Below are 27,443 nucleotides of genomic sequence, written 5' to 3'. Positions count from 1 at the left end.
ACACCTATGTGTTTCTTGGCCCCTCAACCTTGTTCTTCAGTCCTACAACCTACTGCACACAGCTGTAGTACTAAGCTGAGAATAATAAACACCAACGCTTGAAGCAATAAGACACTTTCTGAAACGCTTCCTTGCTTTATGAACTGCAGTTACAGATTTTAGTAAGATGAAATCTTTTCAGGACCACAAACACGATTGGGGATTTATTTTCTCGTTTACTTTTATTGTCTGTTGCACTACGCACACGCACAAAGTCCACAGCTTTGCAGCATGCACAACCTGCTCAGCGTACACCCGCAGCTCGGCCACTGCAGCCAGGCTCACACGCCACCTCACCTGGAGTGCAGCCTCCTGCTTCAACACCTTCCCCCTTCCCTCCTGCTCCCAACAAGAAAACCCACTCGAGAGCAGAGATCTCTGTCTGGGCTGAGGCAGTTGAGTCTGGATTTGTGCAAGGGCTGTTGAACCCACCTGCTGCTGCCACCATACCCTCCTCTCCCACTCCAGTCCCGAGCCCCAGGGGCCAGGGCAGCAACGGGGCTGCCGGGGCTTGCACAGGTATCTGCTGCCGCTGCACCGAGCCCAGCCCCGTCCCGGAGGAGGAGCCGGCCGGGCAGGTGAGCTGGCAGCCCGGCCCAGCCCTGCCCAGTCCCGCCGGTTCAGCCCTCAGCGCCGGGATGCCCTGAGCCGGCCGGAGGACGAAGGAGATGGAGCCGCTGGATGCGAACAGCAGCTGCAGCAACGGTGGGTGCAGCCCGGGCCGGCAGCGCGGGGGAGCGGGACAAGCCCGGCGGGAGGGTCTCGGGGAGGGGGTGGCAGCCGCGGCTCCCCACGGGGGCTGAGGCGGCTGCACCCCGGGCCTTCTACCCCCACCCAGCTTTGGGGCTGCTCCCTGACACTGCTCTGCTTTTCTGGGTTTCAGGTTTGTTATTGTTGGGGTTTTTTGTTTGTTTTTCGATACGAGTGGAAAACGCACTATCCGCAAGGCACGCAGCCTGCTCTGCCGGCAGCAAGCTCTGCACTCTGCCAGCCTTACAGCTCTTACAGAAAAGCTAGTTGGTTTGTTTTTTTTCCTTCCTTTAAAGATTACCTAAGCCGGTCTGTGATCACCCCATCCCGCTGCTTTACAACTGTGCCCAGCAGCACGTTGCAGAGACTTTCACCTAGCCGAAGAGGCAAGATGTCCCTCTGTTCCCCAGGATATATTTCCACAATCAAGGGTGTTTTTTCCACAAGAAAATAAACCTATTAGGGAACCTTTGGAAATTCATCTTAGAAAGTCACTGGATTTTTTTCCATTAGAAAATGTTGAGATGCAAATCCTCAGCTACATGTGCCAGGGGCTGGGGTGCAGCTGCAAAAGATCTAAGCCAGTTTTTTGGTTTAAAAAAAGGCCCCCCATGCCCAGGGGGTCAGTTTAACCATTGCATACCCCTGCCTGTAGAGACAAATACTTGCTCCATACTTTCTACATGAGTTCAGGCAAAAAAATTAAAATCTTTTACTACAAAGGGACTTTTGTGACACTCCAGTTGGGTGCTCTGTTCCCCACGGTCACAGTCACGCTGTCTTTACTACACTCAAAGTGAAAACTGTGATAGAAAGAAGTGCTGGGTGTGGTAGGAGTGTGAGGGTAGGAAGAAACTCAGCAGTTTTGCCACCCACACACAGTAACACACCTTGGCTACAGGCACAAGGACTTAGTGCTTTTGATATTAACAGTGGAAAAACATTCCTGTTTTTAGTCCTTCTACACTGGCAGGACTTGTGATTTACAAGCACTTGGGCTCTCTGCAAATAGGTAGAATAAAACCATTAGGCAGTAGAGGCAACACAGAGGTGAAACTTTGGTCAAGGATGAGCCTGCTGCTGTCATATGAGCAATCCCATGACACTGCTGTGTACACAGAGCTGGGACAGAAGCACTGTTACAAAGTACTGGCATCACTCCATGTTAGACCCAAAGCAATAAGCTGCAGACAAACTGGCAGATGCAAGGATCAGGTGTCTGGAAAGCACCAAAGCCTTTGAATCAATGAGGCTGAATATTGATAAGCCATATTTCAAACTCATAACACTGGAGTTTGGTAGAGAGACTCTGACATGGATGTTTGGAAATTCAAATTACTTTACTATAGTGGTCCTTGTGGCCATCCAGTTCAGAGTGTGGACCAGCAGACACAGAGTCAATGAGCTGCTTGAACTGCACACAATAAATCCACCACTCAACACCTTGCCATTTCCATATCTGAGTAAAGACATCCTGAATTTTTGAGAGCTGGTGGGTATGTGCTGTTAGGGTGACAGCACAGGTGGCTGTCCAGGGGGACATCTGAATCAGTTCAAAAAGCAGAGTTGATAGCCATGTCAGTAATTTGCTGTTTTATCTCCATGGTGGTCTCACAGGGTCTCTTGTCACCCTTTCCTGCCTTTCCCATCGGGTTGTGTGCCAAGTGATCGGCAACGCTGAGCCAGATGACGCTGTCCAGGACAATGGGACTTCAGATAACTTCTGGGTAACTTGTCTGGAAAGCAGTTATGGATTCTACATTGGCCTAGGCTTGGCTGTCTTCTCCAGCTTCCTCATTGGAAGCAGCGTCATCCTCAAGAAGAAGGGGCTGCTACGGCTGGTGGAGAAGGGAGGCACCAGGGCAGGTAAGGCTTTCATGGGGGGCAGGACGGAGGAGGTCCCCCTGTTCCCAGAAACACATGCATCAGCCAAACTCCAGCACTTGTATGGCAAGGGAATACCTCTGGGTACAAGTGAGCCTTCCATCAGCAATGTAAGATAAACCTTTTCTGCGTGTATGTTTGTGTGTGAGACTCAGAACACAGTGCTGTGCTGGAGCAGAGGAACTAATTTACAGAGCCCTACATTAGAAGGGCCAGCTAAAAACAGCATTCCCCTGCCTTGCAGCACAAATAGCAAGGCACATGTGCAGCGTGATCAGATGTGCACCCACCAGGAGAACAATACATGCCCATCACAGCTTTTACGTGGGAAAGTGCGTAAAAAGCTTTTTGAAGCGTGCCCCTTTGCACAAAGGTGCAAGTCATCCCCACGCCGCAGACTGGAGCAGAACAGCACAGCCCCATGACCCCACTCCTGCTCTTATTGGTGCACTAGGCATTTTTGCCACCAAGTCACTGAGACAAGGATGTGGCCCCATGTGCTTTAATTGCACTAGCAAGAGCCATTTGTCAATGTGAGACTGTACGCCAGCTGTCTATGTGAACTCTGCTTGTGGTTCTCAGAAAGGATACTACTAAGGTGTGTTGCTCAACAATGTGTAAATAACTTTCCTCTAGCTCTTAGGGTGAGGTGCGTGTTTATGTGCACACATATTTGCATGGGAAGTGGTGGAGGAGCACTGCCTACAGTGGGATTGCACTGTGGAATTGGATGCATCCCATCAGCATCACAGTCATGCGCTCTAGCAGCAGCGCAACTCCTATCTGGCAGCTGACCTACTTGCATAACTACAGAACAAAATAATTATAATTAAAATACTATTGCTTCCCAGTTCTGGCCTAGGAACAATTCTTAAATCATTTTACAAAGAAAGTCAGTGTCACTGTCCCCATTTTAACGTCCCCATATGGGGACACAGAGGAATGGAATGAAGTGACTGTCCAGAGTCAATGAGCAAAGCTGCCAACAGCACCTGGGCCACGGACCAGTCTTGAGTCTGACTCCATCTCCTGCCATTAGGTTGGCTGCATGCAGCTGCTGAATTCACATGGGTTTGCTTTTCAACCTTATATTTTCACAATGAAATATCAGCATTGTTTCGATTGTAGAAGAGGTCTCCCCTCCTTCCCTCCACAAGCTCCTCTTACAACAGAGCCAAGCAAGCAAAGCAAAAGCAAACCCCTCCATATTTTTCAGGGTGTTTAACCAGGAATTAGTGATCAATGACAGAAAACTGCAGCTGACAGTTCTCGAAAGAAAAAAACAAAGCAAAACCAACAAAACAACCAACGAACACCACCCCCACCTAGCAGTTTCTAAGGAATACCAAAGCATAGCATTTGGACTTAGCATTTGTATACTTTAGAAAACAGAAGATGTTGAATTCAAGCAAATTCCTGTCTACCTCCTCATTCCCTCTTTCTCTGTATTACTCTTTAATCTCTCAGTCCACACATTTCACCCCAGCTATCTGAGCATGTCGCTCTTCTCCAAGGCAGGCCAAACGCTGCTGTCATTGACAGCTCTGGTCATGTCACACTTACCGAAAACACGGGCTCTCTCTGACCCAGTAAAATCAGGGCGCACAATGTCAGCAGACTCAATCTCCGTACATCTAACAGCTTATGTGTTAAACCAAGAGCTGGATTAGTTCCCAACACAGTATGTCCGTTCTTCCTCATTTATATGCACATTTCTTTCATTGTGTTGTTCCAATGCCACAAATCATTTTTCATCAGAAACACTCGGTCAGAAAACACTCCACATTAAGTAACATAGGGAATTCTGGCAGTTCAGGCTGAGGCCTTATGAGACAACTATTATACGACACAAAGCAACGTATAAAACCAGCAGATAGCAGGGACATGATGCAGGGAGCCTTCACCACAACTCGATAGCAACATGAACTATGACAGCACATGCCAGCACAGAGCAACCGACCAGTTTTAGGCCCCTTCATAGCTATCACCCCCACCTGAGCTATGTTTGGAAAAACTCATTGCCTTACCTTAGTGTCCATGTGCGAGACTCCCCAACAAGCCGATGCAATGCAAGGTGGAGTGCAGGTTCCCCATGGGCAGGATGTAGGTGGCAGCATTCCAGGGAGCAGCTGTAGGTGGGGGGCACCCAGCACAGAGCATCATCCCCCTGCTCCAGGAGTGCTCCATAGTGAACAGGCAAGTGGAACGTGCAAGACAAAACATGATGGGTCCATGAGAGCTCAAGCTGGGGTGCTTATTGCTGGGTTTGGGGGCTGATGCACCCTGATGAACCAGCAGGGATAACCACAGCTCCCAGGGCTGAGGGGCAACCCCAAGGTCCATGCTGCAGCAGGGCAAGCTGCACCCCAGGACAATAACTTGTGCGGGTGCCATTCCCATTGCTACCCAGAATTAAACAACTGCTTTTATTGTATTTGTATTGTCCAGCCCTGAGTTCCAGCTTCTGCTAATGTCTTGACTCAATTTCCACATAGGATAGCATGTCTGCATAGTCTCTCCTTCCAAGATGTTTTCTTTATCACATTCTTCCCCTTTCAGCTTATCCCTCTCCAAAGGGACATTTCTCATCTCTTACTCTGAAGAGCATGGTTGTTAACTCCTGCATTCCTCTGTCCTTTGCTTCCCCAGGAGATGGAGGCCACGGCTACTTAAAGGACTGGCTCTGGTGGGCTGGCCTGTTAACCAGTAAGTAGAAGCTGTTTCCCTCGGTTTGCAGTTTATCCAGGGTCTGTCCTTGTGAATCAGGTGTGGAACAAGCCCAGCATGTGGTGGCTTAAATCCTTTTTTATGGTGAGAAGTACCTCAAGGAGAGTAGAGGCAGCAAGCCACACAGGACCTCCTTCACCATCCTTCTGCAGAGCTGATAGGACTTGCTAGTTCAGTTTTACCCAATGAAGTGCATAAAGAGCCAGGTTTTAATAAGGCAGCTGGCTGTTCTGGGTACTAGGCACAGGGCAAACAGCCTCTCATGCATGCCTGGAAGCTCCAGGAAGGTTTACTGCTGCAGCACAAGGAAGATAGCAGGGAGATGTTGGTAGCAGATCCCTTCTTGAGCAAAACTTGCTTTATCTTTGAGCAAGCCTTAAATCCTCCTTTTCATTTTCTCCAGTTGGAGTCACAGCCAGGCAAAGAGCAGCAGAGGGTTTTTCAGAGCAGTCTTTTCTGGCTCTTAGTGCTACAGCAGCTCAAGGTGCCCCCTCCTTGCGCTGCCCTTGCAGCTCCTGCTGCACAACCACCATCACACAACCCATAAGCAAGCACACAATACTTGCTGTTCAGGGGACAGGAAAAGCTCAGACAGAAGGTGACACCACACCCCCAAGAAGACACTTTTGTAGGTGAGGAGCAGCCTCCCAGCAGCTCCCACAACTGCCCACCCCCTCACTAATGACCCAGACGTGCTGCAGCTGCTTGGCTGGGCTATGGGGGCTTAATGAGTTGATATAGATCAGCTGTGGCACAGCTGAGCCCTGGCACCCCCAGCCGTTCTCCCTGGGGGTGCAGGCTCCAGGGGTGCTTCTCTGCTTACGTTAATTTGTACAAGAGAGATTTTCACCTGCTATCTGGCTCTGTCAAGGAGCAGCATGAAATCCCCATAATAAAGCCCCCTCTCTGACATCTTACTACTTTGCAAGCCCACAAGAGAAAACAGAAAAAGCAAACTGTAACTCACTGGTATTTGTTTTTCTTGTGTTTGTTTAGTGGGTGGAGGGGAAGCTGCCAACTTTGCCGCCTATGCCTTTGCTCCTGCAACTATTGTCACGCCTCTGGGGGCTCTGAGTGTGCTCATAAGGTGATTTATGGTCTATAATTTACTATTTGCCTTTTTTTATTTGTCTGTTTGTCTTGTAAGATAGAAAGACTTGAAGGGGTGCTGATATGATTTATTCTGCTGGAAGGAAGAAAATATCTCAGTGTTTTCTAAAAAACATGTTAACAGTTGTCGTCCTTTGAGGGGATCATTTGGAAACTGTTGAATTAAGTAGCATGCCCTTCTGGAAATGCTGGATATGGAGAACACCTGCATACACTTCAGGTTAAATTATTGAAAATATCAGTGTTGTTCCCATCCTTATTCAAGGTTGGGTGGTATTGGTTTGGTTTGGTTTTGTGGTGAACAGCACTAAAAGTCAAAAAGGTCAAAAATATCAGACTTATTTTTAAACTGTCTTTTGTTTGCTTTTTTTTCCTAAGTTTTTAGGGTGCTCTGATGTTGTGGGCTTATATTTCTGTTTGTTGCCAAAAGGGCTGAAATTCTGCTTTATTGTTTAAATATATATTTAACAAGGGAAATTCATACCAAAATCTGTGACTCCAAGTACTGAAAGTTTTATGGGAGTGTGAAATGCATAAGTAAATTGAGTGTTCGGACTGGTCTGGTGTCTTGCCCAAAATTTTTATGGAAAACTAGACATTCTTGCAGATATATCTATAGCCCCAGTGCCTTCAGAGTTTCTCTGGGGCTTGATAGTTCTGATGATTTAAAATTAACTCTTTTGCTGTTAGGCTGAGATTTTTCTCTCTGTTATGCTGGTCCTTTAAGTAGTTTCCTTGAGCACTAGAGGCTTCATAATGTCCACTGGGTCATGAATGAATCTGGAGACCCTGATAATATTTCTGAGGTTGTGCTAACACATTCAGCACTTTTTAACTTTGCTAATACATGAGCTGTGATCTACAGATCACACCTGCATCTTTGCAGGTTCAGCTGTCAGTAGGTGCAATGTGATTACGCATTAACACATTAGATTCCAACAAACCTACTCTAAATTTGTGTCCTTCTATCACATGAAGGCACTCTTTACCTCATTTTAGCTGCTGTTCCTTCTTCAAAGGACTTCAAAGCATGAACTGACGGTGTTTTTTCTGTCCCATGCAGTGCCATCCTGTCTTCATATTTGCTTGGAGAACGGCTCAACCTGCTGGGAAAGCTGGGCTGCATGCTGAGCCTGGTGGGCAGCACGGTGATGGTGATACATGCCCCAGAGGACGAGGAGGTCACCACCCTGGATGAGATGTTGTCTAAGCTGAAAGAGCCAGGTACACAGGTCGTGTTTTCCCTCCTGGGGCTGGGCGGTGTGTACTGTTTTGTTCCCTGTGCCTGCTGCTCAGTTTTAAGTTATTTCTCTCTCTCTTTCAGGTTTCCTCGCTTATGCCACGATCCTCTTGGCTCTTTGCTTCCTCTCAATCTTCTACCTCGCCCCCCGCTATGGCCAGAGAAACATCCTCATCTACCTCACCATCTGCTCCGTTATTGGTGCCTTCTCTGTGTCCTCAGTCAAGGGCCTGGGTATTGCCATCAAGGGCTTCTTTGCTGGACGGCCTGTGCTGCAGCACCCATTGACATGGATCCTGGTCATCACGCTGGTGGCATCCATCACTACACAAATTAACTACCTCAATAAATCTCTAGACATTTTCAACACCTCTTTGGTGTTTCCCATCTACTACGTGCTGTTCACCACCATCGTCATCACAACTTCCATCATTCTCTTTAAGGAGTGGGTCACCATGACTGTAGTGGACATAATTGGGACAGTTTGTGGCTTCCTCACCATCATTTTGGGGGTGTTTTTACTCCATGCTTTCAAAGACATGGACGTCAGTTTAGGAAATCTACCACAAGTCCTCCAGAATGAACAGCAAGGACCAGTCACCCGAGACGACAAGAACATCCTGATAGAGGTGGACAACTCCAGCATCGCCCCAGAGGATAAACCCAAAGTATTCACAATCTACACCTAATGCATTCTATTTGAGGGTTTGGAGGGTGGAGGAATGGGTTGGTGTCAATATTCCAGATGCTAGTAAGCAATTTTTAAAAGGAAAAGCAGAAAATCAACAGTATTTTATCCAGAGCTTGATAGAGTCAAGCCAAATCTTTCCCTGCTCTTTTGGATTGGATCTTTGTCGTGGTGTGGCAGCAAAGGGTATGTTTAACCCTCACTGGGCTTTAATACATGCAGCCACTGAAAATGAAAACCTCAAAAGATGATAGTCCTGTGACAGAGCTCTTCTCTGAGGCCTCTTCCCACTTCTTATTCTTGGCAGGGCTAATGTTTACTCTTGCATTCCTTCTTTGAGGTGACCATTAACATGTTTATTTCCAGGCCTTGATTGAGTCATTGATCAGTGGTTTTTGTCTTTTTTTCTTTCCAGACACTTGCGTGAACTCTAAAATACACACAAGTACCAAATGGAGGTGAGAGACAAGGACTGAATGGGGCACGCCTGCTATTCAGACTCCACTCATCCATGTTTAATTACTTGTTCTGCAAATATGGGACAAGAATATTGGTGAATATGGGTAAAACATGGCAAGTTCTGGAACAGGTGCTCACTGAGGCTCAGTGGCAGAACCCGAGCATGAAGTGTTTTTGTAGGACCGTGGCAGAGAAACATTCTTCAGCTTTTGGGTTTTGCTTTGTTGATATTGTTGTTTTGGTTTTTTGTTTTGTTTGTTTGGGGTGTTTTTTCCTTAGCAGCTGTGGTGCCCAGGCCATGTCGATGTGGTCAGTGAAGCCACTGGGTCTGATCTAGGCGTCCCCTGAGCAAGCAGCAACCCTGGCTCAGGCTGGGGAGCTCTGATAGTCTAAATCCCATGTCAGGAGAAACACCACCACTGTCTTCAACACTTTTTGTGGTCTGTGAAAATCTTTTCAGCCTGAAAGAGTGAGTGGCTGTAAGTTTTAAGGTTGGTTCATGGGGCTTTTTTAGCAAACATCTAGACCTTGGAGAGCTTCCCCACTCTTCAAGCCCCATGACCTCTCCTGCCATCATTTAAGCCCCAAAGCTTTTCTATTGTCATTTAGAGGGAGGTGTGAGCTGCATGTGATGCTCTGCAGAGCTATAGGGATGCATTTTATCCCAAAGCAGTCCTGCTCACTCCCCTCCACCTCTCAATATAGTATGAGTGCTACCTGGACTCTGCTTGTGTGCTTGTGTCTCACCTTCAAAACCCCCTTGGATTTGTATCAGTGGTGAGAACGAATGGATGGGAGATGTGACATTTTGAGCTGGAAGGTGAAAAAGGAAGGTATTACAGCAGCTAAAGCTTTCTCCCATCTTGCCACTGGGTCTTACAGCACAGGGAAACTAGAGCCTGTTTGCTCACAGCAAATTCCAAACAGGGTGCAGCAAAGCCTGAGCTGGCTTTGCCAGGCTGGCTTGGACTGGAGGCAGCTCTGGCTGGGTTAGCCTTGGACCAGGGCACACACTGATGCTGTCTGAGATGCTGAGCCAGTTATACCTGGGTCTAAGCACAAGCAATTTGGGGTTGGGCGGCAGAGGAATATGCAATCTCTTATTTTAATAACATTTCAGGGTTGTATTTGGGGCTTTTTTTGGGAACGTGGAAAGGGAAATAAAAGATTTTTCTAAACAAAACCCAAAAACAAACCTTGCAGGTGGATCTAATGATTTCTCTACCCTTATAGGTGTAGCACTAAAGGCTAAATAGGCTGAGGGTTGGCTGAGTGCAGCAGAAAGAGCATTTGGGGCAGAGAGTAAAACAGCAGCGCCCTCCTTTGGTAGCAGAAAATAATCCAAGTAATTTGCTCTAGTTTCATTTTTGGCATCAGAATTGGTGTAATGTTTTATGCATTTTCTTTTAGAAAAGGATGTAAACAGGACTCATCTTTCCTCACTGCCTAGAACTGCATTTCATAAAAGCCATTTCTCCAGCTATCCTGCCAGCTCTGGACAAACACACATATATAAAATGAAGATTTTAATCAAGGTAACAAAATAGCACACAGTGACAGAATAATTGTCAATGACAACTGATAAATTTATTAAAACTAAGCAAAAGGCACAATGAATTGCATTATTCAAGTATTTGCATAGGTGCACAGAGAGCATTATTGTAAACCATTAATACATGGACACAGGAGAAAGTGAGATGTATTTTGGTATGTGTTCTCCCAAGTAACTTTATCTTCAAAAAACCAAGAAGTTTTAACCATCTTTTACTCCTCCTGCAGTTCCCCTATTCTTATTCACTCAATTTGCACGCATATAAAAAAATGTAAAGGACTTATAACTACCTTATGATATTCCAGCAATTGAGTTTGTCATTAGAGCCCAGGCAGTCCCAGTTGTTCTCTGAGCTTTTGGTGTCTGGAGAAGCTTTTTAAAAGCTCGATGCCATGTTCACATGAAATGCAGTGAAAATATCCCTAGCGATCTTTGGTGGCAGTTTGATAAAGATCAGGGGCTGTAGCAGAAGTTTGCCGCTGTCTTCAGCGAGGGCTCAGATACAAGATCAAGTTCTTGTGGTTGAATCTGCACTACCTGTATGTACAACATGTGCCCAGCTCACTGCTCCACCTGTGAGCAGTAAAATAGGCCATTACCCCAAGAAACAACAGATCTGGGGGTTGTTTGAATATACATTATTTATATGTAATATAATTCAACTATAGGAAAAGACATAGAAAGATTAGAAAGCTGATGTCTTTCACTTTACATCTCTCATTTCAGAGAGAAGTTTTTTAGGGTTGGTTTGATTTCCAGGCACATAGAAGGTAAGAAAAGGCCCTAAATGATCAAGATAAGGAATAATCAACCAGAAATTCAAGACACACCCTGTGTACTGTTTCCTTGTGGAGAAAGAGGTAGTAAAGTTGCAAAAACTGGAGTGGCTTATGTCATGCTATGTATAAACTACTATATATCGCTGCAAATTTAATGAGCACTTAAGGTTTATCTATTTGTTGTTGTTGTTGTTTTTCAATCGGCAGAGCTTAGGGAAAGAGGACTATCAGACAAATCTTTTTCTTTATGCCAATAATATAGTTTCTCACATGTGCAGCAGCAATCACCCTTAGGATTTGTCCATAATAAATCAGACACAACAGAATTGTTGTAACCATAGCTCCAGAATTCCCTGTGTTCTCTTAGGAAATCATTTCAATTCAAGGGAAAAAGAACAACAACAACAAAAAATTGGCGTAACAGAAGCTTGTCATCTAAAGTCCTGAGAAAAAATGTACAAAAGCCCAAACCATTATGAGAAAAAAAAATTCATAAGGGAAGGTTCTCGGGGTCAGAACCATCAGCTGCTTAAAGTGCACACAGACAGCTCTTTCCATCCATGTCATGGAGGAAAAACTCTTGAGTAAATGAGCTGCCCTACAAAAGCACCATGTATCACATGAATATTTCCGCTGCTTTACCACTTGGGCAATTTTCAGGTAGGTTTCTCACTGGTATGGGGAGCAGACAGCCCATGCTGGATTACTGCTCAGTACAGACCGAAGCCTGAAAAGACAACTGCAAAAGTATCTACTGATTATGCGCAGTACCGTATGCTGGAGAGGAGGTTTCAGCACTGACTTTGGCTGAGCTTCCTTCTGGCCATCGCTCTGCATCTTGGCCAGAGAATTTTCCTGTCGTACCTTGACTGTGTCCCAATGACACGGACGAGAGAGCACAGGCCACACCGGGGATGCTGTCGGGTCTTACAGCACTGAGGCAAGGCAAGTGAGTGCTGGAGGACAGACAGGTTGGAATGATCTTGCTGAAGATGGTTACATGGGAAAAATAATTAATCCCCTCTATTAAAGCTGATAAAAATCTATGGTGACCCACAAGTTATTTTAACCAGGAATATTTCCATGGTTTGCTCCCTGTCATGGCCCTAATTGCCACCCACTGTAAACTCAGAATAAGCTGAAGAATATCAAAGGCTGCCTTCTGCTCTCCCAAGAGGCAGTGGTTTCTATATAGCACCAACATATGCTCCTGCAGCTGCATGGATGGGCTGAGAAAGCCAACAGGGCTGGGTCTTACATGAAAGCCCATCAGGGCCAGCACCTGCACTCACAGTTTGTTCTTCCTGGTAGCAGTTAAATAACTGATTAAAAACATGAAAACCTCATCACCCCATCCTTGCATTGGATATTGCACAACAATATTTAAATACCGTATAAACAAGTCGTCCCTATATGGAAAAGGCTATCAGCAGAGAGGATTGAGTTCAGCTTGGCATGTACCGGGTGCAGTTCCTGGGGACACTGCTGCCAAACCTGATGGCAGCTTGTTGAGTCACGTAAGAAACAGGTGAGGGTAGAGGAAAGGAACTGAGACACTGTCTGTGGCTGTTTTTTTGGGTGATGAAGTCCACCCAGTTCCATGGAAAGGTCAGAACGAGCTGGGAACAGATTGCTTCATGAGTGTCCACGGGAGCCCAGCTGTCCCACTTTCAAGATATTTGCTGCTCCAGTTGTCCCGACACCAGCATTCTGGGTGAGATGGAAAACGGAGAAAAGAGAGAAGGGTGAGCACTGATGAAAGAGCAAATGCTTCCCACTCCCCGTCCCAGAGCTGGTGTTACAGTGGGCCAGGAAGCCCGTCTCCCTTCACATGCATTCACACCCCAGTACAGGAAACTCTCACGTCCGTAGCACAATGAAGTTCATGCAGTTTTTTCCATCCTTTACAGGTGGCCTCAAGTATGTTGTTGGCTGGAGGCAGCACCTGTGGTGTGTGGAGTGGAGGTGTTTTGTGTGAAGGGGTCCAGCTTGCAGGGAGCTGAACTCAGCGACTGTCCTTATTAATGACACCTTTGGGAAACACTCCCTGCAGAGAAAGCATCTCAGCCACAGCTAGAGAGGTTGGAGAGGGTTTCTCTTCCTTATTGGGGTCCTCAAATCCTATAAGCACCTCCCTGTTTTGCTGCTCTTCACTAAGCATTCTGGGTCACACACCCCCTCATTGCTCAGCCCCAGTCACACAAATGTTTTATCTGAGAAAGCGCTCAGGGATGCTGAGGACTGAATTAACTGTTTTGCTTAACCCAGTAAATGTTTAATGAAGAACAGGTAAAACTAGAGGCAACCAACATAATAACCTTAATGTTTCCACCCATTGGGGCTGTGCAGGAAGGTGTTTTGCCATATGACAGCAAGGTTACTCCTTTCACAGAAGTTTTATCCCCCGGTAATGAGGGGATGCTGCTTTCCTGTCACCGCACTCATTGCTTACCTCTGCTGCAGGCTGGAGTCGTCCTGGGGTTCTGGGGTGCGCAGGAGGCAGCGAGATGACAGGGCTGTTCCCCAGCCCGGCTCTGGGTCTGGCTGGGACGGGATTAGCCGGCAAAGCTCTTTGGGGTGGCCGAGGCCTAGAAATATCCTATGCAAGAAAGAAACAGTCTTCAATTCTCAGCCTGAAGAGATGCCTGGCCTGAAACCAGAGATCATTTTTTCAATTTTTCGTAAGTCTGAGGCAGCAGCTTGGGTTTGCAGCTGCACACTTGATGTCTCTGGTTTGGAGTTAGCCCCAGGGATATTAAAATCTAATGGCTGCATGATGAAAAACAGGAGAAACCTTACAGACTGGGCAGGAGTCCCCAGCACAACTCAGCCTGTGGCATTCCTGCCTCAGACAAAGGACTGATGGGGTACAAGCAAACCCATGCTTGCAAAGACCTCCCTGTCTCTGAAGAAAGGGGGGAGCGCAGGTGGCTGCCGCGATGACTTATCGTACTATGCTGGTGATTAGTGGTTTTCAACGTGTACAAGTTTTTCACCTTTCAAGTTTCATGAAGACCAGGTGGCCTTAGGCTGCTGGGCAGGGGGCTTCAAACTGAGGACAACCAAACCAGGTGACAGGGTTGCCTTGTTCTGTCTCCTAAATGGAGCTGTGGGCTGCAAGCACGTCATGTTCTGGCTACTAAACGATCCAGAAGTTTTAAGCCTTGAATTTTGCAAGCAATAGGGAAACTATGTTACAAACCCTTTTAATTAGCCACATTATTGATGTATTTAAGGTTGGAAGCAAGTTTCACACACATACACTCACTATATGATTGCCCATATAATGCCTGTAAACCCTGTATACATGTGCCCATACAAACACACGCAGCCCTGCACCCACCACCCATCAGTTATTACTTTGTGCACACAGCTGTCCCTAACAGGATAGTCAGAGCATTATATTTTCCATTTGTCTAATGAATTTCAGTGTAAAGCATGCCCCTGGGGAGAAGTTACCCACACAAGAACTAACCGCCTGTTGTTTCTTAGTCTCTATGCAAAGTCACTGGCTTACAGGTGTTGATTTAATAAACACAGCTGCACTCACAACTTGGACAGCACCCAAACCCCTGCAGTCTCCTTAGACTATGCACAAATATGATGCTTGGGGATATATTGCTCTCCAAGGACCTCCCCCTGTGACTGCAGGAAGGACAAGGCAGACTAAATCCCACTGGGTCCAAAGAGCTCCTATAGGAATAGCAAGAGAGCAAATCTGGCAGATACTGCAAATATCTAGGAAGGACACTGACACTAACAAACAGTGAAATCAATGACTTCCCCTGTAACTTCTACATTTTGTGGCTCTCCTCCAAGCCAGAAATTGCAAGGTTTCTTTTGGAAATCCTAGGAAAAGTGTCCCATCTAGTAGGTCTGACTGATGTAAAGAGACTGGATGCACTGGGGGGAAACACAATGGAGATTGTGGAGAACTTGTCAACAACCAGCTGGGGGAAGGATACCTATTCCTTATTGACTGCAGTCATCTTCCTGCTTTTGTTTTGGTTTTCTTTCCTGCTGAAGTGCCGGCTGTTCACAGGAACAATGGGGCTAGAGACAAATCCTATTCACTAAACCTTTGTGGTTTTGTTTTCCTCTGTATCCATCGGAGAGAGACTGTCTGGGAGCCAGCCTCTGCTATCCCCTGTAACTGAGCCCTTTGCTTCTTTGCTGGCCTTAAGCTAATAGAGCTAGTAGGAGAGGATTTTGGTAAAATGGGTTTAAGTCAAAGTGACTTGCCATCTTTTCCATAAGAATGCGGGGTCTGTACTAAGCTTAGAACAAAATTGCCAGCAAGAGAACTACATTAATAGCCTTTTCTTATAACCCTCAAGACAACCTCATGGCTAGGACGTTCCCATAAGATGAAGTCAGTCTGGGTTAAGTCTAACATTTCCTTTACAACATGTTAACAGTCTCATTTCTGCTCCACATCAAAATTTGTCTTCCCAAGGTTTTAGTCCAGGAATGGCGAAATGCAATCTACCTGGGGGCTCATCCCAAGGAAAGGGATCCTGTACTCAACACTGAACCTCAGACTTATTGATGACTGGTAATCTCAGAGGGGCTTGTTTCCAGGAGACAAAAATATGTGAAAATGGGAAGAGGAGCTTTGCTAGGCATGTTTAGTGAAAAATATCTACAGCCTTTTCATTCCTGGCAAATTATCCATCTGATTTGCAGCAAAAAAATTGTTTAGATGACCTTGGTGATCCAAGCTACCTGACTCTAAGTACAGATCAGAGGCATTGGGGGAGCTGAATGAAGAGTAATTGTGTATGCTAGTGTCCATCACAGCCCTTTACAGCTGCACTACGAAGCAAGGAGACCACCAGTAATTGTCCTGTGGCGAGATGGAGCACACGCCAGTGAGGACTGTAACTCCTACACCACCACCAGGGTTAGAGAGGCTTCACCAGCCTCACTCTGAACAAACCTCCCATCAAACCACATCTGCAGGACAATGTCATAACTCCGTACCTGAGAGACGGGGGGTTTGGGAGCGGGAGGTGCTGGTCTGCTCGGGGGTGTCCGTCGGGGAATGTCCTTTGCAGGTGCCAAGGATGCTGGCCCGTCAAGATGCCCCACACCACAACTATAGCCAGTAGAGAAGGCAGACAGCTGCTGTGTGTTCATTCGGAGCCCTGGAGCTTGCTGGGGAGGAGGTTTTGATGGGATTTGAGGGAAGCCAATCACCTGTGCAGAAGATCCACAAACCTTGTGAGTTAGGTACTTCCACTTCAAACCACCTTGTTACTCTCTGCTGCACATTTGAGGATCCGCATGAGGTGTTTGAGCCACACAGTAGAAAAGATTGCCTGCAACACTGGTATGTGTTGTACATGTCTAGTAGGCATTGATTAGATAGACTGGGACAATTTGGGATCATGAGGCAGAAGCGGGAATCAAGAGAAAAATGTAACTCAGTGACACTTGGAAATAACTGCAATGCTTGTGATTTCTACAGTTTTGAGAGGGGATGTAACAAATGAGGATCTATCAGGAGACACAAGCAGCCACAGAAGCCTCGTCAAATCCCAGCGCCTACCTTTAAGGAAATGGCTAGAAAGAAATGCTACATTCAGCTCCCGCTGACTTTCAGCCATGGGGATATCTGTCTGGTTTTCCCATGCTTTGACAAATCCCCTCCCTAATTGCAGTGTGAGAGGGAACCACATCCCACATCTCAGGGCAGCTGCATCTCTCCCTGGGGAGGTGGAAGGTGACCTGGCCCCTACCTTCCTCTGCTCCTGAGGGGTTTTCAGCTTGAAGGCAGGGTTTGCGTGCCCATTTCCAGAGGTGTCACTGGCAATGACAGAAAGAACAGAGTGTTATTTCCTTTATACATTTTCTCCTTTTTCTTTGCTGTATTTTCCATTATATCTTAACTGAAGGAAAGAAAAATGAGAAGCATATCCTGGCTATACCAACAAACTGACTTAGTTATGTTCCTCATAGCCTTTGCAATTTCTTTTCTGTCCTGACACTGAAAAGGTATGGATGTAAGCAGATAAGGCACAGCACTGACAGTTTACCTGAACTGCGGGGTCTTCTTTAGAGAACAGATGGCAAATTTATTCCAGCATTTCAGATAATAGAACAAAAACATTATTCCAATGAGAAGGAGAATAGGGGCCAGGATTGCGAGAGTTATCACAACTGCAGAAGGGCCTGAGGGAAAGAAAGTAGCATTAGTTAAGTGGAAAACTCTCTGGTCCCCATCCAACTCAAGTCCTGAAGTGCCACCATAGGTGAGAGTTGGTTCCACTCACCTTCGGGCATGGGGGGACCACTGTCCAAGCTTCCTCCCCTCCCCTGCTTGTTGCAGAATGGGGGGGCCCAGCCCTGGTTGCAATGACAGTTCTTGTTGTTATTGCAGACCTGGAACAGGAAGACTCAGAGATTTTAGTGCCAGGTCCTAAAGAATCTGCAAACTAAAAAAAAAATTAAGCCATTGCTGGATAAAACACTACAGAAGAAACTCTTATTGGCATAAACATGGAATAAAGTGCCTGGAAATGTTTTTTTTTTCAGGGTGTGAAAGAGTCTTTTATTTCATCAGAAATTCTCCCCTTCTCCAAAAGACAAGGGTTCTTCAGCTGAAAGGCCACTGACCTGGATTCAGTAGAAAAGCAGCATTTAGAAATGCCCTTTTCTTGTTCTTATATCAAAACTAAAGGAAAAAAGTCTTCCCTTCCATCCATTGAAGACTTCTTACTGTTTAGGTTTATTGCTTGGCCCATTGCTATTTTTTTATCATCTAGGCAGTCCCTGGAAGAGGGGCTGATCCCTCTGATTAGGCATATGCTGTGCTAATCGTAGCATTTAATTTAATCCTGTGGCATAGCAGACAATCACTTCCTACAGCTTCATGGGTTTTAAGAAATGAAGCAGACTGGGAATGAAAGAGCGGAGTGAGTCCCTCTCCCCATTGGGTCTCTCATGATGCCTCCCAGGCTGCTCAGGGCAGCACACACTGCTGTATTCATCACTCCTCCCCATTGCCTAACTGGACCATGAGGATGGAGAGATGCTGATGTTTTGTGCCAGAAACGTTTTTTCCAATCTAAACTGGTTCCAGAAGATTTTTCTATAAGATTACCCCTTCTTGTTTTTAATTCATTGCAATTCCTATCCCTCCTGTAGACCTCCTTCAGTTCTACATCAAAGGGACACTCACAGACCAGAAAATGCATCAAACATTAAAGGAACATGCAAATTAATAATCAAGGAGCAGAAGTCCGAAGTGAACCTAAGTGTGGTATCAGAACTGAGCTGAACAGCAACCCATCCTGCTTCAGTCTGAAATGGAGACGAAAAGGAAGATACCTACTCCATGCCCATGGCACTTCTTGCTACAGCTGTCAGAATCAAAGATGATGGATGTGTTCTGGCAGCGTCCCTCAAAGCAAGCCTGCAGAGACAGGATCCAAAAACTCAGTGTTAGAACTCGGTGTACCATATTACTGCCTTGGCAACACTAGTAATACCCTGGGCAGAACAACAGGCTGTGAAGTTAACCTGTTTCCCAGGCAAACATTTAATCACTACCCCAAATCCCAGCTAACATGCATCAGAGAGGAGTGGGAGCTCAGAAGCTGATGGCTGGACCATCCCCCTGTGGAGAGTCCTGGAGGAGCTCTCAGGTGTCTTGATTTGTTATTGTGTGTCTCACCTCTCAACAAAACCACCTCAATCAACTAGCAAATCCCCAATTTAGCACTGGGCCTGGACTTCATCTGGAAAGCCTTACAGTATGGCCTTTGGTGAGTATTCTTCCATTGCTCCTCAGAAGCCTCTAAGAAATTATTTTTCTAAAAAAACATTAATATCCCCTAGAAAGGCATTATACGTAAGAAATTGATGGCTTGATAATCACAAATCACTTTCCAGATGGAAAAGAGATACCCTGAACCTCCCCCAAGCCATTACAGGCAGGACTGTACCTACATGATGGCTCCCACATTTTGTTCCTGTCAACACCAAGCCAGGATCCAGCATCTCCTTTTCTTCACTCTCAGATCTGTACACATGGGTCCCTCGGCACCTCAGCTCTGTCCTCTGTGTTCGGATAGTTGTGTCTATGGCCACTGCATTGGACTGCAGGGGTTTGGAAGCAGAGCTCTGACACTGGATCTTCCCACATTTAGCATCTCTAATTTCAAAGGAAAGGCTAAAGTGATTATTTCTGGCTTGCTGAATCTTTTGCAGGCATCAGCTCTACATGTAAATTAAAGCAGTAGTGTTGAGTCATTGTTCAATGGCAAAAGAACAAGCAGATCCCAAGAGCTAGCCCAAGCAAGAGTGTCTCTGGTGGGTACTCATGGTACCATATTACTGTCCCCGTGAGTAAGCCAGCCTCAGTAAAATCACAGATAAGATTAAGAAGTTTATATCTCCATTTAAAAAGCTGCATTTAATTTACAGATTTTAAAATGCCCTCTTCTGTTGCTTTGAAAAAAATATCAACTAGATGTTTTAAAATGCAAAAGGCAGGGAAAATGGTAAACTCAAATCTTCAGTCGTAAGGGCTCTAAGTCTGACAAGGATGCAGCTGGTTTCCCAGGAGGCAGAGGGAGGGAGTGAAACCAGAGCATGGATCAGTTTTATCTGCTGGCCCATAACCTGTAATATATAAAAACCTCTCCAATGAGCAAATCTTGGCTCCCACTCTGCTTTCTACCTCATCTCACACTTCCTGTAGTTGCCATAGATGTCCTTCCCACAGTTCCCGTAGATGTCTCCAGCAGCATTAACCTTCTCGAAGCAGGCATCTGGTGCTGGCCTGGCTCCTGTGTGGAAGAGATTCACGTGGCCGATCTTGTGGAGCCTGGCATCCACCTCACCCCAGGCCAACCATGCCGTGGTTCTTTTTCTGGGATGGTTGGAGCATGGGAAATTTTTACTGTCTCTTCCAAGCAAGCGAGGAAGGAGAAAAGGCTCCTCAGACTTTGCCACTGATAGTGGTCATGGAAGGCACTACTGCCTTACGCAGGGTGAATATTATAGCAGGACAACATATTTAGCTGCCAGTAGTGTCCTTACCAGGCCCCCACAGCTGCAAGCACTGGTCTTTATAGGTGAGACACATGCCACTGTAGCAATAGGCCTTCCCTCCATCGCAGGAAGCCCCATCAATTTGGTAAGAGTTGGGGGGGCAAAACGGTGACTTGCCAGTGCAGTATTCAGGGAGGTCACAGAGTCCTGATCTTTCCCTGCAGGGAGTTCCTGGGGACATCAGCTAGAAAGATATAAATGAAAAATAAAATTAATTATTGCTTGGCTCCTTTGTGGTCTCACATCTGCACAATGTCTCCCTGTAGATAAGAAAAAATCTTGCATACATCTCTTCATCCACCTTGCCTTAGGTTTTTTGAGGTCAGCAGTGATCCAAATGACTCTGTAACTTTATTAACTGGGTGAGTTGTGTACAATCAAATTAATGACTGCTTCCCTTCCCTAAGTAGCAATGAGATCATGCATGGAAAATAAAGCTGCCAGACCTCAAGAGGACACAGATCCATCTCCCTCTACCCTAAGGTAGGATCTGACTTAGCTAAACCATTTCTTACAGAGCTTTGCATAATCTATACTCTAAACCCTCCTTGTTTGGGAAGTTTGTTTCAGTGTTTGTCTGACACTTCTGCTTGAGACATTTTCCTAATGTCTAACTTAAGTCTCTCTTGCTTACAAGTTTACCCAGTTCATTCTTATCCTGTCCACCACGGACATGGGGAACAGAAGGGCACACATGGTTACATCAAGTAGGATTTTCCAAGTCTCTTGTGAAAGGAGTGAGTCCAGGGGGATTCCTGGAAAATTATTTTCCACATGCTCAGGATAAGTCAGTAAGAGCACACAGCCAATGTGTGAGCACACAAAAATGAGCTTAGGAGAAATGTTCAATTTTTTTAGTTAATTTGTTGTCAAAGCTTGAGGTCTTTGGCTCCAGAACAAGAAACACATTTTACTCAGCCTCTATAAGGAAAGCTGAGATTTAAAATTATAGCAGTCACATGTAAACAATCCTCTTTGCTAGTGTTTCTTCAGCAAGCACCGGGGCTAAAGGAATTCAACAGTATCCCAAAAAAAGAGGGTTTGGAGCAAAGATAGCATCCAGCATAATCCCTGGAGGAAGCGTTTGCTCTAAGAGCTCTGTCCAGATTTCTTCCAGAGCCAAAGGAGAGAAATATTAATTCTGATTCATCTCATCACTAAGTGTTTCAGAGATGCAGTGTGACTGACTTCATTCCAGCAGCTCATCTTAATTTACTAAAAGAGTCAATTAAACTAGTCAGCTAGAAGAAAGGAACCCACTAGTTTGATTGCACCCCTAGCTTCTTACAGGTAAGGAGCTGAACTCCGTGTTTGGTTGTGTTTGCTCCCCCTTCTCCATCTTTCAGCCTCACACTTCCACCACCATTGTTCTCTCTCCTCTCTTAGGAAAACCCAGTGAACCCACCTTGCACTGATGACAGCAGCTGCCATGGGCACATTCGGCACCCAGCTTCAGGGAGCAGGTGCTGGCGTCACAGCAGGGGTTATTGCATTCCTGGAAGACAGCGAGATGCAGCAGAGTTTACAAGGCAGACGTTCAGGACAAGAATGTGCCAGAGCATCAAAGTGTGAGGCTGACTCTAATCTGCTCTCATGCACAATGAATTATGTGCAAACTAGGTAACAGCTTTCCTCCCACAATATGTTCATGATACCCAGCATGTGCTGAATTACAGTGCTGCATAATCATATCGTCTGTCGGACTGACTGAATACTATAGGTTGTGCTCATTACACCTGATGAATCTGGGCTGCTTATTCCAGCTCCTTTTTGTCTTATTAGTCAGAGTATGAATATGGAGATGTAAATACAGTACTAAGAGAAGCTCCATCTTTATCAAGAATGGAGCTATAGGTGAAGCGAACTTATATATGGAACTGCAACATCTAAGAGCACTTTTTCTTTTCTTTTTTAAAGGAAGTTTTCGTCACTTTGGTTCAACCGTGGATTACACCATCCATGATTTCTGGGATGTATTGTACTATGCACTATAAATGTAGTTAGACATGATACTTTACAACCTTGATTTACATCGCATATACATTTACATACAGGGAAGGTACGCATATCTCCTGCACAAACAAAAGCTTTTTACATATCACATAACCGAATTTGTGAAGTACATTATAAAATCACTGTGTCCCACTAAACCCCAAAGGGCTGGATCTGAGCAATTGTTACCTCCGTCTCTCCACAGTCACACTCCTCCCCCTCTTCCAAGTAGCCATTTCCACATTTCTTCCCACCATACATGTTCTTGGTATCCGGCATGTTGGAGAGACACATCCCTCCACCAGACTGCAGATACTTCTCCAGCTCTTTTCTATTGCACTGGTTGAACACCTTGGGGAATGGGTGCCTGAATACGGACAGTATAGATGAACATCATGACAGATCTGGGCAATGGTTTAGAGAACCAAAAATGAGCACGTACAAATTCTGACCCGGGCCAAAGAGCACAGGTCCTTCCCTGAAGTCCATGAAATGTGCAAAAGCAGATTGTGATTTGGTGCACCTGTTCAAAATCAGATCCATCTGGATTTCATTTGGATGTAAAGTGAGAATGCACTGCAAAACTGCCTAGTAAGATAACTGCCTTAAAAAATAAACTTTATTGAAACAAAATATGTTGACTTAGGTTGGACTTTGACAGCCAACACATACAGCAGTCCTTACCTGCTCAATACTGAAGCTGTGGCTTATTCCTAACTCTGCTTGAACAAGACTGAGAATTGAGCACTCAAACTGTGAATTCAATGGATAAAAAGAATATTTTGTTTTTCCTAACTACTGCCTCATTGCAAAAGATGTGAATATTTTCTGTTACATGAATTATTATCTGTTGTTAAAATGCCAAAACCTGTGCACTCTGTATATGACCATGCATGTTTGTGTTCACGTTGCATGTTTTACTTGCATGCCACTATGTCTTCACTTCTCACCTAAATGTTTTTCCTTATTTGGAGGGAATCATGCATGTAAAAGAAGACATCTATAGAGAAAATGTTGTTAAAACCTGCTAAAACCCAACGAGGAAGGCTTGAGGAAACAGGGAATGCGGCTTTAAGTGAATGGGTTTGGCTGACGTTTTTACATGACTGAAATATGGAAGCTGTTGTGGTTCCTCATGCAAAATGAGCTCTGGAATCCCTGTGGGTTTCCAGAGTCATTCTTGCTTCCGCTTTCTCTCAAAGCCTTCTATTTCTTCCCTTTTAAGCACAGGATTTCTGTGGCTCACTGAAACCAAGCAGTGTTCTTAAGAATACACACCGTCAATTTGGTTTTGTGTCTTCTGACCTAGAAATATAGCCCTATCACTGTTCCTTTTAATAAAAATCAGTTCTTTCCTGAAGCAATCCTTTTTCTTCTCATTACCACATTACAACATACATTAACTTTTGCACGAAATGCTTTAGAAATCCTATCAACTATCTATCTACGCATCTCGTGTGCACCACAGAAATGAAACCCACGTAAACCTCTACATGCCAAGGTCACGCATGTTCTGGTCACGCCTTGTTGTTCTGTACTTGCTAGCAATAGGCAGTCCAGGTTTTGCAGAAGGATGTGTGTGCATACACACTGAACTTTCTTTGGGGTGATGGATCATTTGGTAGGACACAGCAAGAAGCACAATCTTGGAGACAAGGGGTCAGAGGGGTCTTGAGATGGTCTCTCAGGACAGAAGATAGGAAAATTTTCCTTTTTACCAGACAGCTTAGAACTCCACTTCTAAATGCTGCCAGGTCCCTACATTACCTAAAGCCAATCTCAGGCAGGAATAAGCTCACTTGGAATTTAGCAAACTGCTACTGGAACATGAGCCAGGCTTTGCCCAGCAGCATGTTCTCTATAAACACATTGGCTCCAACAGGCAGCAAGAGCCAGACCTTCGGTCTGCATTTCTAGCTCTTACTCTACCAAGTCTCTTGTAACAAAGACCATTGTGTTTCTCCATTAGACCAAGACAAACTCACCCAGTTGCAGAAGCCATGATGCAGCCTCCATCTTCTGCGGGGGTAGTACAGCAGCCAGGTGAATCATGATTCATGCCAAAATTGTGTCCCATCTCATGGGCAATGGTAGCAGCAACACCAATGGCATTATCAGAGTGATCCTGTGCAAGGTTAAATGAGCACGTCAGCATTTTCTGTCTATGCCTGTCCTGTGCACTCTAAGTCAATGGGGTAAGCTGCACTTCTCTTTACTACCTGCAGAAAACAACTACTGAAGGTATTCCTGCCTATGAGCAGGTGAGCTGGATGCCTCCACAGGAAATATTTTCTTCCTGGGCTTTAGAAGGCATCTATCTATTCACTGCTGGCAAGAAACATCGTATTAGGCATTAGCAACTACTTACCATGTTCACTCCACCTGACTGGAAATCAGAGCACATGGCCATCACGGGAGCCAAGCCTACTGTGGTACCTTGGAAGGGCACACCCCTAAAATCAACCCAGAAAGACCATGAAATGGCACCAAGGCACTTGAGGAGGCAAAGCAGAGAAATACATCCTGCAGCCTACAGCTTTATACATATGCACAGTGCCAGGTGAACACATTTTCTTTAGTAATATCTTCAAGTAAAGGACATTGTAGCAGAGTTACAAAGCCTTAAGACCTATTTTTCTTGGACTGATAATTTGTTTTATGGGCCAACCAGTCAATCCTATTTTTTATAATGGTCTGGTGCCAAAAAGTGCTCCCCCTGAGTTTTGCAACAAGCACAGAAGAGACTATTTCTGGATCCTTAACTGGGTACTGTTTCAAATGCTTATTTTACCTTAAGCCTGTTATTTGCAAGTTTGAGATGCAGGGGCTTGACAGATTATTAGTTGACACCTTTTAGGTGCATCCATGCTCGGGCCCTGCCTGGTGAGCTGGAATTCTGAACCATCTGTGCTGGCATGTCTGAAATGGGAGCCTTGGAAATTGTGCTTAGGGCATGACTAGGCAAAGGTGGAATACAATGGCGTTAAAGGGGAAAAACAAAACAAACAAAAAAACGGAAAAGGCATTGCATCTCCACATTTCTGTCCTACAGGTTTCTCCTCTGACTCATCACTATTTACTGGTAGATGAATTACCATGGAAGAGGTAACGAAGTCTTAGAGTTGCTGCAAATTTTTCTTCCAATGACATCTGCATTGCTGGCCATAGCTACTGGCCCTAATGAGATCAGTAGGATGAGTCACAGATCAGCTCACTCCAAGCACCATGTCCCCTGTGTCTCAGAGGGATGAATTCAGGATGAATTCCTTCCACAAAGGGCTTAACTCCCTTTTACAGGTCTACTTCTTGTTCAGATTTTCTGGACATTGTACATGTGGCTGAGACAGATCACGGCAGCACCTGCGATATGCGCACCCAATGAAGCTGATGCAATTTGCTGCTTGTGTATTGCAACTGCTGCACAGCCTGGGACCTCCACTTTCCCTGCAGTGGTTGTGTTCAGGGTGCCAGAGCTTAATGCTGGCAGAGTGGCCACTCCATACAGCTGCCACCCTGAATCTTAGAACAATACAGTCTTACACACGGATTTCTCATCCACCCAACCCCCTCATCAGAAACAGGTTAATTCAGGATAAAAACAAACCTACGTGATTAGTTGGGCATTATCGTGTTTTCTGTGCACCCGCTCCTTGCTACTCCAGGCCAGAAAGGACTTCAGGGTGGCGTAGGGGTTCTCAGTTACATCGCATTTATTCCAGTTACTCCAGATCTCCAGCCCCACCAAGGCAATCCGGATATTCAGGGACCTGTAAAACTAAGATACAGAAAAGGATGACGAAATGAGCACCGCTAATTTATTTCACTGACGTTTAATTCCTGTATATACACCCTGCTAAATGCTACTACAGATACACAAATCCAGAGAAGATGCTCTATCTGGAAGCACATTGCAAGTTACTACCATGGCTCTGCAGAAAGAAATGTGCACTACCCACAAACCTAAGCTCAATTGAACCAGAGATGTTGAACTTTCATTTTTAAAAGGATGACAGAAAGATTATCTATGAAAAAAAAAAAAAAAAGGACTGTAGACTGAGATCATGTTTATCTTTAGATACATCAAAATTCCTGAAAAGAGGAAGGAAATAATCTGCTGCTCATGTCAAGTACAAACAGGATAAGCCTCCATGGGCTGGGGGGTAAAGGGAGCAGTACAAGGAGCTTAAGGGGAGAAGAGGAGTATGAAGGGAATAGATCTGAAAGGTTGTGACATTCACTTCAGCAGCACAAGGAACCACTGCAAGAATGAGCTCTGAAGGCTTCTTCCACTTCTACTTGCCAAGATTTCTACAAGTTGAAGTCAATACCTTAGCCCCTAGTCAAAAAGCAGTAATTAGCTAACACTGTTAATGCGGAGATGTATTAAAACACAGAGGTGCTCATGACGGCTCCAACATAAGGAATGGAGATTCCCCCACCCTGCCCCTGGTGTCCAACAACAGAATTGTTTGTCAGATGGTCTCTGCTCCCCAGTTCACTGCAAAGAACTGCTGGAACATTATTTTCTCTCCCAACAAGGCCGTCTTCCTCTGCCACAATTAATTTGCGTAATTCATGATTTGGACTTGGCTTTCTTCAGTTCACGCACACCTGATCTCACCTTATCTACGTAATTAGCAGCTTCCACTAATTTAAGCCTTGTTTCTTCAATGCTGAAGTGATGCTTCTGAAACTGAACAAAATGAACATGTCAGGCAGCACAAAGGCAACTAGAAAGAGCTGAAATGTGTTAAAACAAGGCACTCACTATAAGCCCACCTGTACATGTATATTCAGAATTCATCCTCAGCATCCCACCGCAGCAATGTTATTCAAGCTGTGACAGTAACACAGTGGAGCAACCCAAACTTATCAGAACCCCCAGAGCCAGGGGCTGACAAAGAACTGACAGATGTGCCGGGTAAAATGTATGGTAACATGGCTTCATGTCTGAGATGAAGGCTACCGCAGTGCTCATCACATCTCACTCATCCAACAAATGGGGGGTGCATCTCACTCATCCAGCAAAGTTGCCTCTTTAAACCACTGGTCAATTAACAAGTTAATTTTCGCAAACTGTTTGATTCAGGAAATTAAAGTTGCAAAATTATTATATTTTTGTTTAACTGACAACAAAAGCTGGGAATTATCTTCTGGCAAGGG

General features: G+C 45.3%; 2 protein-coding genes across 4 annotated transcripts in view; one reads left to right on the top strand and one right to left on the bottom strand.

Moving 5' to 3' along the window:
* Positions 1-586: 586 nt before the first annotated feature.
* Positions 587-10,510, top strand: NIPAL4 (NIPA like domain containing 4). Of its 3 annotated transcripts, XM_065029691.1 has the most exons (8): positions 587-744; positions 2,407-2,655; positions 5,323-5,379; positions 6,397-6,487; positions 7,574-7,734; positions 7,835-8,418; positions 8,854-8,896; positions 10,308-10,510. In XM_065029691.1, exons 1-7 carry the CDS (start codon positions 708-710, stop codon positions 8,863-8,865), a joined length of 1,191 nt encoding a protein of 396 aa, XP_064885763.1. In that variant the 5' UTR covers positions 587-707; the 3' UTR covers positions 8,866-8,896; positions 10,308-10,510. The 3 variants fall into 3 exon arrangements, with proteins under 3 accessions (XP_064885763.1, XP_064885762.1, XP_021144648.2); XM_065029690.1 differs by lacking the exon at positions 10,308-10,510 and having other exon boundaries at positions 8,854-10,092; XM_021288973.2 differs by lacking the exons at positions 8,854-8,896; positions 10,308-10,510 and having other exon boundaries at positions 7,835-8,454.
* Positions 10,463-27,443, bottom strand: part of ADAM19 (ADAM metallopeptidase domain 19) — a 35,455-nt gene continuing 18,474 nt past the window's right edge. Inside the window, exons 8-23 of the mRNA XM_065029689.1 lie at positions 26,902-26,973; positions 25,889-26,055; positions 24,649-24,733; positions 24,266-24,405; positions 22,470-22,647; positions 21,694-21,783; positions 20,277-20,472; positions 19,915-20,023; positions 19,182-19,386; positions 18,565-18,645; positions 17,504-17,612; positions 17,267-17,402; positions 16,970-17,036; positions 16,212-16,427; positions 13,681-13,827; positions 10,463-12,938 (exon numbers count right to left, since the gene is read on the bottom strand). Of these exons, the coding sequence (XP_064885761.1) occupies positions 12,864-12,938; positions 13,681-13,827; positions 16,212-16,427; positions 16,970-17,036; positions 17,267-17,402; positions 17,504-17,612; positions 18,565-18,645; positions 19,182-19,386; positions 19,915-20,023; positions 20,277-20,472; positions 21,694-21,783; positions 22,470-22,647; positions 24,266-24,405; positions 24,649-24,733; positions 25,889-26,055; positions 26,902-26,973 (2,073 nt within the window). The 3' untranslated portion in view covers positions 10,463-12,863. The remainder of the gene's footprint in view (positions 12,939-13,680; positions 13,828-16,211; positions 16,428-16,969; positions 17,037-17,266; positions 17,403-17,503; positions 17,613-18,564; positions 18,646-19,181; positions 19,387-19,914; positions 20,024-20,276; positions 20,473-21,693; positions 21,784-22,469; positions 22,648-24,265; positions 24,406-24,648; positions 24,734-25,888; positions 26,056-26,901; positions 26,974-27,443) is intronic.

Source organism: Columba livia, chromosome 14 (assembly GCF_036013475.1).
Source record: "Columba livia isolate bColLiv1 breed racing homer chromosome 14, bColLiv1.pat.W.v2, whole genome shotgun sequence".
Classification (NCBI taxonomy): Eukaryota; Metazoa; Chordata; class Aves; order Columbiformes; family Columbidae; genus Columba; species Columba livia.
The sequence above is the reverse complement of the archived record's forward strand: the minus strand, read 5'-3'. Positions and strand labels throughout refer to the sequence as shown.